Source organism: Mytilus californianus, unplaced genomic scaffold (assembly GCF_021869535.1).
Source record: "Mytilus californianus isolate M0D057914Y unplaced genomic scaffold, xbMytCali1.0.p SCAF_8, whole genome shotgun sequence".
In the NCBI taxonomy this organism is placed as follows: Eukaryota; Metazoa; Mollusca; class Bivalvia; order Mytilida; family Mytilidae; genus Mytilus; species Mytilus californianus.
In genome coordinates, this window is record NW_026262734.1 from 15,777,695 (window position 1) to 15,789,716 (window position 12,022).

Below are 12,022 nucleotides of genomic sequence, written 5' to 3' on the forward strand. Positions count from 1 at the left end.
TTAATAATAATAAGATATACAGACAAACAATATTTCCCTGAAGTAATGTTGATCAAATAACCAAAACCTCGATTTTCAAATCTTAAATTTTCATCATATATATTTGACAGTATCAAATTTGGGATGTCGCTTAATATATATACAGTATACATTTTTCCTGTCACATAACGAGTGCAAAATCAATATATGTTTTCCGTCAATTTAGTTTTATCCTGCAATGTAACATTTACATTCAGTTTACGAAAACTTGTTAGTATTTCCGTAATTAAAGAAAGCGACATTGCTTTTAAGCGGATTGCAAAGAGGACATAAAAATGAACTGTGACGTTAACAGGAATTTGAATGTTATCGTTTGCTTCTAACAGAATGGATACCAGGAGACTATATACGTATACTATTCGTATATCGCTTCGGTTTGATTGGTCATCTGTATTTTCGTGGTAAAGTAGTAGTTTGAAGGATAAAAAAGGATATATGTTTTCAAATTTAAGTATTTCTGGTAGATATATATATATATATATATATATATATATATAAAACAAATATTAGTTTATACATGTACCTGTATGTCCATTATTCTTGATGGTACAAGGCTCTCCCTGACCTAAGTTCTTGTCATATCCATAGAACTGTAGCTCTGTCAACCAAGATGCGAACTCGACATCACCTGTTCGAATATCAACAGGTGATTGTCTTTGTCCGTTACAACGAGGGTAGTGATCCGACCAATGACTTGGTCCTGAAATTGTTTTAACAATTTTTCTTTAATATAATAAATAGCAATATATTGTAAATTAAATATTTGAATATATAAACAAAATGTTATTCCAGTCTCACCACTTTCCAATCAAAGAATAAACTCATTGATTTCAACATTTATGTGTCTTTTCTAGGGAAAAGGGCATTCTTTCTAATATAAGGAATATAAATGGAAGAAACTAAAATAGGAACTTGTTCTAAACTAGTCAACATCGTGCTTTCGCACTTCATTTTTGATTTGGTATTTTAACTGTTTTAATAAGAGCGCCACTGATAAGTCAAGTAGATGAAACGTGCATCTGGTGTATCAAAAAGAAAACAACTCACCAAAGATATCAGGCTGATACTTTTGTACGCCTGACGCGCGTTTCATCTACAAAAGAATCATCAGTGACGCTTGAATGAGAAAAAAATGTAAGGGCCAAATAAAGTATGTAGATGAAGAGGATTGAGGACCCAAAATTCCAATTATTAGATTGGTATCTTTAATGCGTTTTTACAACTACTTGGTCGATGCAATTGCTGGTGGATGTTTCGTTCCTGCGGGTATCATCAGTCCAGTTGTCTGCACTCTTGTGGTGACATAAAATATCATTGACATGATCTTTTGCTGTATATTTACTGTCACTTAACATGTTGAATTACTCGACGTATTCAAAAGTATTTAATATTTGCGTCTTTAGGTGGATCAAAGTCTTTGTGTTTATGACTAACATGGTCAATCGTTTGTGTTTTGTGCAAATGTATGTACCCATTCCGAGATAATGTATAACAGTTATCGCATTTGTTGTGTCTGGATAACGACTATCTACTTCTTTCATCTGTCTAGAGGTTTAGATTTTGATTATTACGATTTTTTGTATTGGTTGATAAAACGATTTGGTCTTGAAAGACGCCTTGTGTCTCATTCGGGTTTGATAATTCAACATTTTATAAACAGTACATTTACAGGAATTAACATGTCAATTCATGTATTAGTGTTTCAACAGAAAAGTCTCCAGTTTCACTTTTGACTGTTTCATCTTTTATGGCTACGAATCAACTTTCTTACAAAAGTTTGAATTGACTTTCCTTCTGGCATTAGCTGGTTCCGGTAACCTGGAATTCCTGTTCTTGTAAGAGCTCCTTCTTCAAACATTTTCAAATAAACTTCCATTTTGTAAAATTGATTAGCTTGTTACAGGAGGTCTTAAAATACATTTTATTCTCGAAACCTCTCAAAACCCCTCCATTAAGACTTCCTATCTTCTCTAGGGGCTTTTTCTGTCAGCGCAGGAAGTATATTTCTGCAGAGATTTGAAGTTACGCTAACTATGTTATCTAAAATTATGGTAACGTAACCATTGTAAAAAAAAATTATTTTCAGTATCAAAAGTTTGGTTCTGTACTATAAATACTTACAATAATATATCAGAAGTCCCACCCACTTATCCTTCATTCTTTATTTATGCTTTTGTTTGAAGAAGAAATGAAGGGTAAGTACACACTTGCGCCACACAGTGACTGAGGTGGTCAAGGGTAGATTTATTTTGTGTTTTAAACTTTTTCAGATTGAAATGAGTTGCAAGTGGACTATTATCTAAAACTATGATGGTACGTATCTAGTTTATAAAACAATTTTTTAAATAAAAATAAACTACTTAATTGAAATGTATTAGAAAACAGGGGTTGGGCAAAATATCTATGTTAACGCGCTCGAAATGACATCTGGTCGTGCTTTAACAACTATTACATCTGTTAGTTATTCATCAATTGAATTTATAAACGAACGTCCCTGTATCAAACACCTACAGATGAAAGTATGACAAGAGGTAATATTTGGTCCCTGGAGTTAAAAAGATAGTTAAAATCTTTAAGCCTTTGAAAATGAATTCATTTTATGATTATAATTAACTAAAAAGATCAATATAATCTGGGCACCCTAGTAAAGAAATATCATTTGTTACGTCACTTTGATGCCTTAAACATTCGAAATTGACAAATTTAACATTGAATGTCCATCTTACACACAGTTTTTGTCAAATAAAATGGAAACCAAGGTGTTATACCAAAAGATATTTCTTTCTTTTTACCATCTTCAGATAAGTTATTTTCCACCAAAATATTTTGAGGCCTCAGCTCATATCTTAATATTAACGATAAGATCTGAAAAGGACGTTATTTTTGCAGTTTTGTATATGGAATGTATATAAATAAGTAAGACAAAACGCGAAGATATGATTACGGCTACTTAATAAACCAATGTACAATTAACATCTGAAGGATGTCATGTTAAATATTCACAATACTTTATGACGTTTTTGAATTTAAGGCAACATATTGGATTTGTTTTTGTACATATTCCTTAAGAAGAGAATTTTATAATCAGATCTTTTTTCCCAATTTTGCAGCGAGTCTATTGATCTATATCATATAAGAACGAAGATGAGCTGGTTTCGAGAGTTCTTTGACCAAAATTTTAGGAAGAAATAATAATTGCATTTAAAGTATCAAACAGTAAAATTAAAACCTACCAGAATCACCGAAATAGCTCCAGTGATGCCCAGTTTGGTCCTTTCCTGTTTCTGAAATAATCAAAATCAATGTTTTATGCTTAGTTTCATAGTTACTACACTTACGTAAAAAACGCTTTATTGCCATAAGAAATATTTCATACCGTGCATCTTTGTCGTGTAAATTTTTTTATAAGATAAATTTTATGAAATATGCATGAACGGAAGTTGTGTTTGATGATGTCAACTCATTTCTAGTTAAAATCAAGTCATAAATCAAATAGTTCTCAATCAAATTCATGTACAGAGTGATATAACTTATAATTATATAATAAAACAATAACGAAAGACGAGTTTGAAAATACTTTTTAACCATTTTCAACTTTGGGAAGGTCCCATTTGTTTTTATCTTTTAGAATGTTTTGAATGTTTTGTCATGTAATAAGAAGATGAACACATAAGAGATATGGTCTGCTTAATGATGATATAAAAATAAGAAGATGTGGTATAATTGCCAATGAGACAACTCTCCTCAAGAGACCAAAATGACATAGAAGATAACAACTATAGGTCACCGTACGGTCTTCAACAATGAGCAAAACCCATACCGCATAGTAAGATATAAAAGGTCAAGAAATGACAAATGTAAAACAACTCAAACGAGAAAACTAACGGCCTGATTTATGTACAAAACTTTAAACGAAAACAAAAATAACATACAGCAACAAACGAATACCACTGACTTACAGGCTCCTGACTTGCGACAGGCACACACAGCATGTTGTGATTATATTACTGCAAATGAAAGCATTTATACATTTCTGGCTGTCGAAGATAATTGGCTGATGGAGTTTTTTCTATTGAAGTAAGTTTGATATTCATTAACCAAAATTATAACAAAATAAGCTAAGTCAAATTATTCTGACAGTTGATAATAATTCACAAAAACTCTGACAAAAGTGTGGCAAATGAAAATTATTCTGACAGTTGATAATAATTCACAAAAACTCTGACAAAAGTGTGGCAAATGAAAGTCAAATAAAATCAGAAACGCGCACATGCAAATCTTTTCTTAAGATTAAAACAAAAATGAAAAAGTCTGTAAACTGTCTGAAAATGAATATATTAGATAATATTTATATATTTTACAAGGACTATTTAAATTCCAAAATTTTGAGTTAAACATTGTAAAAAGTTTGGCTTAACGAACATTTACCTTGATATATAATATCACACCAATGCGATGAAGTTAGAACTTTTTTGAGTTACTTAAAAACGAAATAAGTGGAAGACAATGCAATGGTGTGGATCGGATATCTAATATGTAGATGCAAATGAAATGCTATTTTGCACAGTGACGAAATATAACACGGGGAATGAAAACAATATTGTAAAACGCAGCTTAAAAAACAAAGTCAATAGCCTGTTCCCAATACTCATTTCGGTACTGGCACGAATTTGATAATGCATTCTGTCTGTGAATTACAAGTCAATTTAAGTATGTAGTTGTGCTAATAGGCCACTTCACGGTTATTACAGCCATATTGAATAGGAGCATTTTTTTTTGTATAGAGGAGGATATAGTATGAAAGTACGGGAAATGCTATGCATGTTTTCAAGCAAATGTTCTGATTGGTCTCGAGTGACCTAATGAAGGTAATTCTACAAATATATGCTGTATGCGTGTATATGTATCTGATTATGTTCTTCACCTCTAATTTAGGAAATCGAGGATACCTTTATTTAACCTGTAATCCACATTAAATCACAAAACACTGTACAAATGGTAATCATATCATGATATTCTCCAAATAATGAATACTCTAAAATCCTAATTATAAAACTCAATTCCCTGTTAGGAGGATACCCTGGTTCACAGTAATGAAGTGTCAACGATCTATCTCCTTTTAATCCTTTCTAACTACGCGGGAGTTAATACTTTAATTTTAGAAAAGAAGAAGAGAACAAATAGTTCACCTTACCCAATTTCGAACGCATGACAAAAAAGATGCACGTTTTGTTACTCAATCTCAGTAATCTTATAAAAGTAAATTTTCGAATTTGTAATCAATCTTCCAAACACATTTCTGTATGTGTACTGTAACAGTAATTGCGAGTACCCTTATATCGGTGCTTTGTGTCTATTTTTTTTATGTAAGTTGGTTTATTTGTGCTTCGGACCTATTTAATGAGTTAATCCATTTGAAACTGATTTTTACAGTTTGTTCCTACATGTGTGTTGTACTCCACTGTCACATGTTAGGGGAGAGTTGAGCACTCACAAACATGTTTAATCCAACCATATCCTTTATGGGCATGCCTCAAGTCAGGTGCCTGTAATTCAGTGGTTGTTGTTGGTTCATGTCTGTCATATTTGTTTTTAGTAAATTGTATTGTATAATTCACATTTATTATGTCGGGCCTTCTATACTAGAAGCTGACTTCACGATATGTGGTTTCTCACTGTTGAAGGTCGTACAGTATTCTATAATTAGGGCCCCGCCAAGTGGCGGACGCCCTATAGTGATCAGTCTACCCGTCCGTCTGTCCGTCCGTCCGTAACAAATTGTGTCCGCTCTATATCTAGAAAACCTTTATGATTTCAAAGTTTATACTTGACATATATATTAACCAACACCAGAGGGTGTGTCATAATGTATGTACAACTTCCTAGGTCAAAGGTCAAGGTTAAAAACTTTGGTTTTAGTTGACAACCCCATGTCCTATGGTAAAGATCGTGTCCGCTCTATATATTGAGAACCGTTATTATTTCAAAATTTATACTAGACATGTATTTAAACCAACACCAGAGGGTGTGTCATAATTTATGTACAACTTCCTAGGTCAAAGGTCAAGGTCAAAAACTTTGGTTTCAGTTGACAACCCCATGTCCAATGATAAAGATACAAATTTTTTACCACACATTATTCACAGCGGGGCCCACAGAGATGGCTCCCATCTCAATGATATCTAGTTGCTTTTATCTTCGTCATTTGAATTTTGGTGAATAGTCGTCTCATGGGCAATCATACCACATCTTTTTATATTTATATTCACAAAAATACCGAACTCCAAGTTTGTATGAATGTCGACGTACCATAACACTAACCTCATAGGTGGGACAACTTTAATGCACAACCATGTTCATTAACCAAAAAAATAGATGTAAGCTAAATGACAAGATGGCAGTTTCAGTACATGATAAATGCGAAATGTAGATTACGTTTTTTTCTTAAAAAAATAAATAAAATAAGATAAAAATGAATAAAAATAACGACAAAAATGAATATATTATTGTATACATTAAAAATACTAAATAATACAAATAAATAGCCAGGTAAATATTTGGGCAGTTGAAAAAGAACTTTATAAAAGGTCAGATTCGGTCACGAAAATGTGTTTTAAATATAGCAGCCTTGTCAAATAAAATTTTCTTGTGTCATCTTAAAATAACCAACATAGTTAATGCTTCCTATATTAAGAAAAGTGAAATATATTCTTTGCTTGAAACATGTGGAATATTAAATAATTCGATTGCCGTTTCATAATTGATATTGTTAAATGTGGTGATATTAAAATTATGTTTAACAGGTTGGGTTGGTTGCTTAATCAAGCAATTTAATACTCCTGCAGTAACAATTGTGAAGCATTTTTAAATTTTCTTATGTATTTCATCTTACAAAAACAATGTCATTAACGCTGATCCATCTGTTTAGATCTATGATCTGCTCTCAGAAAGAATATTTAATATATTATGATTTTAAAAGTCGTTGATTAATTCTGAAATACGAGATGTTGGTTTTTCGTCATGGAGACAGACACTCAACTAAATGATAATCACAAGACAAAACATGTTCTTTAATGTCTTGAGTCTAAAAGAAAAAAAAAACCCGTTATAAACAACAATAATCAAAGAACTGCCATCGACAGCTTATCTACAATCTACATTCAGATATAACATGAAAATCACCAGCGGGGTTTCAGACGTAGGAGAGGCACATGTACTTATGACCGTGTTCAATCTTAACCCTCACCGACTTATATTATTTTACAACATTAGTCATCTGATTTTTTTCTTCTTGAAAATGGTTCATTTTAGTACTGCATTTTCAAAAATGACAAACATGACAAATGAATGAAGATATATTGGCATGAATGAAGTGAGTTTGTGGTCAACATTCCACTTAATTGATAGCAATATTAAACAAAAATTCATACCGTTTTGACAAAAGAAAAATTGGAACACAAATTTGCTATTATCTTAATGCTTTATGATTAAGAAAAAAATAAAAAAAATTCACAAATAACTATCAACTGTTCTGACTCAAATAAAATGAGAAGAAATACTTAATGTTAACACTATTTTTTTATAACCTGAACTGAGTTACAGTACAAAGTAATTTATAAATAAAGAATGTACTTGAACTTACTATTAATAACGAGGAAACATAAAACTTAAAACTGTATAGGTTATACAATACGTTCAGTAGTAAAGGATTATAATTCGGGAAATTAAAGCATACAGATAGGACACATCAAACTTACTATAGGTTATGCAATAACTGTAAAGGGTTATAATTCGCGAAATTAAGACATACTGATAATTAGGAAAGACAATAAAAAAAATTGCAAATTGAATAATAAATGGGGAGGCTTAATTTACATATCTCTTCTTTTTCTTGTGTGAATCAACACTAGTCTTAAGGTTTGTATACACTTTGCAATCTATTCCAATTTGGATTTACATGATCCTCTTTATTTATTTGTAGGTTGAACAAAATGATAGGTTATTTAACAACTTAAGTAAATTACATTTGCTGGTCGAACTTGCTTAATATTAAGTATCTTCTTTAAGAATGTGTTTAGTAGCTGCTAGTCATGTTATTTTATTTTCTGCTCACATTTGTAACAAAAATTTGTGAAATTGAAGATAGCTACCAACTCTTCAATCCTTTTTTCAGATGTGGAAATCTAAGTTAAAAGTCACATTAACTTTGTAACAAAATGTTTAATTCGGGAAATTAAAGCATACATACAGATAATAAGAAAAGACGAACAAAAGTGATTATGCACATTGAATGAAAAATAAGAAGGCTTTGCTAGTCATGTAATTTTGTGTTTACAAAACTTAAGACTAGTTTAATTCATACAAGAAAAAGAAGAGATATGTAATTTAAGCCTCCGTATTTTTCATTGAATGTGCATAAGCACTTTTGTTTATCTTTCCTAATTATTTGCATGTTTAATTTCGCGAATTATAACCCTTTACTACTAAACGTATTGCATAATCTATAGTTTGTTTGATGTTTCCTCATTGAGGTCTGCGTAAAATTAATTTTAATATACATGTCATTTGATATGTGTTTCTAGTTAAACAAAAAAAGAGCATGTTTACATTGTGAAAAAAATGTATAAAACTAGTTAAAATCGAACCCAAACTGTTTGGTTAGCGGATATGGTTTCTTTTCCTGTCACGAAAGCTACCACAAAATTAATTCCTATATTTAATCCATCATTCTTGCTGAGCTAAAATGGCACAAGTACATAAAACAATGTTGAAGTACGAATAATGTAAAAAAAATTCAAAATTTAAAGATGCATGTGACAAACTTAAAACGTTTGAAACTGATGTCTTATAGATATCTAACCTATCAACACTTTATAGCCGAAAAAACTCGGATTGATGGATTGATTTTATTTTGAGGTTCTTTACTCCCACTTGATTTGTACCATAGCTCGGACTTTCAGTACAAGATCCTTGATATTGGCATATCAAATAAAACATTTTGTCTGCAAATTTCAATTCATGAAAATTATGTAATTTGTGCTTAAAAAATTGCAAATCGCTCAGACTGAAAAAGAGGCGAAAGATACCAAAGGAAAATTCAAACTCATAAGTCGAAAATAATCTTACAACGCCATGGCAGAAAAAGAATTAGACCAAAAGATAATCAGCAGATAATAATCGTTAAGAATAAGTTTTTTTCAGGGATCAATAAGTTTACATGGATCGTATCTAAATCTGAGGGATCTATGAACAATATCATCGTAAAACTTGGATGTAATATTCCGTTTGTAATAAGATTTCTGCAGGTACCTCCAAACTTCCCACACAAATCTTTGTATTAAAAAAAGAATTTAGCAAAGATTTAATTACTTTGTGGGTTCCTTTATCAATTTACCAGTTATACATCTATTATGTTTATTGATATTTTAAACTTCATTACAGACATGGGAGTAGCGAACAATTTAGGATATATACACACATTCATACGAGCCAAAAGAACTGCACGATCTACAAAAGTAAATTAACAACAGGATACGAAACATGATCTCTTTAATGTTTGCATGTAGTTTTACATATGAAACTAAAATATCAAAATCTAGAAAATTGTAAATATTGCTTTTTGTATAAAAGAGGGACGAAAGATACCAGATGGACATTCAAACTCATAGATCGAAAACAAACTGACAACGTCATGGCCAAAAATAAAAAGACAAACAGACAAATAATAGTACAGATGACACAACATAGAAAACTAACGTCTAAGCAACACGAACCCCACCAAAAACTGGGGATGATCTCAGGTGCTCCGGAAGGGTAAGCAGATCCTGCTCCACATGGGGCACCCATCGTGTAGCTTATTTTATTACAAATCCGGTAAATAGTCTAATTCGGTAGGTTACATTCGTGAAAAGGGAAGGGTATTGTAGTTACGACATAAGGAACATATCCGATATCATCTGTGAAACGGTTATTCCATAACGATCAACCAACTCGTGATGGCGTCCGTAAAATTTACGAAGGGATGATTTCAACTTCACCATTTGGAACTCTTGGTTTAATAGCTTCCTTGGGAGCAGCAATCCTCTATCAAGGAAATCATGATAGGAATTACAAGCCCGGGAATATCGTATCAATTGGGAGATATACACTCTGTATGCAGGCGCTGCTGGAATGTTGCTACATAGAAATGTAAATATAAGTCTAATCTAATTTTTCCAACAAATGGAACTTTAACTGATCTTAATTTAGTTTGGCCATACAATGTGATTCATAACAATAGAGGACAATCTTATACTAAAGGGTTGCAATTAGTTCTTATAAAAATACATACAACCTGTCGATAACTTAATTTCTTATCTATATCTAATATACAAAACAAACACTTTAATAGTTCTGTCTGATTAATAATCATTAGAGACGGAAAGAAAAAGTCCTAATCAATATCGTAAGACTTACGAACCTATAACCGAAACTATTTGCGATGTAATCAAAAAACGTTTACACACTTAGACTTTTTACATATATAGTATTATGCAAGTAAACTTGTTCACAGAGAATCTGTTACTTTCCTTGAAAGCATGAAAAATTAAAATAGATACGATGTAAATAGCAACTGTTAGACAAATGGTATACAACTATGTGAATACATCATACAAATTAGGTTGTATGTTGACTTTAATTGCTTTTTTTATTACCAAAGTGAAAGAGAAGTGCCCTTCATATAAAGCAATGACATGACAGGGTTTTGTCATAGAGCAAATTATCAATTATAGCAGATATAATTATATGATGGTCTGGATGGGGAATCTCCTTTGACTTTTAAGCTTTTTCTCTATAATGTTTTAGTCAGTTGTGTTGTAAGCCTGTGATGTATGTTTACACAGTTTTGGCTGCTGCATCCCAATTATTGTCACATTAACCTATTATATCTTGTTTGTTACTCACCCAATCTTGTCAATATAGCGGAATTATAAACCAATGTCATACAAGTGGGAGGTTTTTCTAGCTATGAATAAAGGCAACAGTAGTATACCGCTGTTCAATAGTCATAAATCGATTGAGCGAAAACAAATTCGGGTTACAAATCAAAACCGAGGGAAACACATCAACTATAAGAGGAAAACAAAGGAACAACAGAAACACTGAACTGCAACAAAAACAAACAATTTAATCCAGCATTTTCGTCTGGAAACGTCTGTACCAAGTCAGGAATATGACAGTTGTTTTCCACTCGTTTTGTTGGTTGATAACGTTTGATTTTGTCAGTTTATATGGACTTCCCCTTTTGAATTTGCCGTGGAGTTCGGCATTTTTTTCTTTTTTTTTATATCTTAGCTCTATATTAATCTCTATTTCTTTTGTGTGCCCTTTATTCCCTATTTTAGTCAATTATTAACTAATCTGTTAATCTCTTCTAGACCCTCATATATCAGACAGGAATTAAACTTTTTCAGTTCTGTGGTTTAATTATGTGACGTAAAAATGGGCTGCACAGGATTTATCATCAATACAGTGCGATATTTGTATTCATAATAGTTATAACGTAACACAAAATATTAATTTTCATCAGTTGTCTACATGCTTGAAATTAATTATTATAATGTATAGCTTTATAGTATCGTCTAACTGATTATAATACAACTAGACCAAGAGCAATAGCGATAAAAAGAAACGATTTTCTTGCCCTATTGCATCAACTAAGCTTAATATATTAAAAAGTGTGCCATCTAAAGAAAGAAAAAAAAAACACTTTATTACGAGCGAAAAGTTATAATAAACGTTCTTTTTACGTACAAAATTCACAAGCTGGTTAATTTTTCGTTTCTGAAAACTTTTCAAAATGCTCTCATACCGTATTCTTGATTATAATAGCATTTAACATAAAAAACAACCCAAAAGATACCCGAAACTTAGGATAATAAGAATAAAAGATATTTTCTGAAAAAAATAATTATCCGTTTAGTTTATTATCCTAAAAATGCAA

General features: G+C 31.5%; 1 protein-coding gene across 2 annotated transcripts in view; it reads right to left on the reverse strand.

Moving 5' to 3' along the window:
* Positions 1 to 12,022, reverse strand: part of LOC127711053 (carbonic anhydrase 6-like) — a 45,457-nt gene that overhangs the window by 19,156 nt on the left and 14,279 nt on the right. For both annotated transcript variants that reach the window (XM_052217008.1, XM_052217009.1), the window contains exons 3-4: positions 3,273 to 3,323; positions 563 to 739 (exon numbers count right to left, since the gene is read on the reverse strand). In XM_052217008.1, coding sequence (XP_052072968.1) covers positions 563 to 739; positions 3,273 to 3,323 — 228 coding nt within the window. The remainder of the gene's footprint in view (positions 1 to 562; positions 740 to 3,272; positions 3,324 to 12,022) is intronic.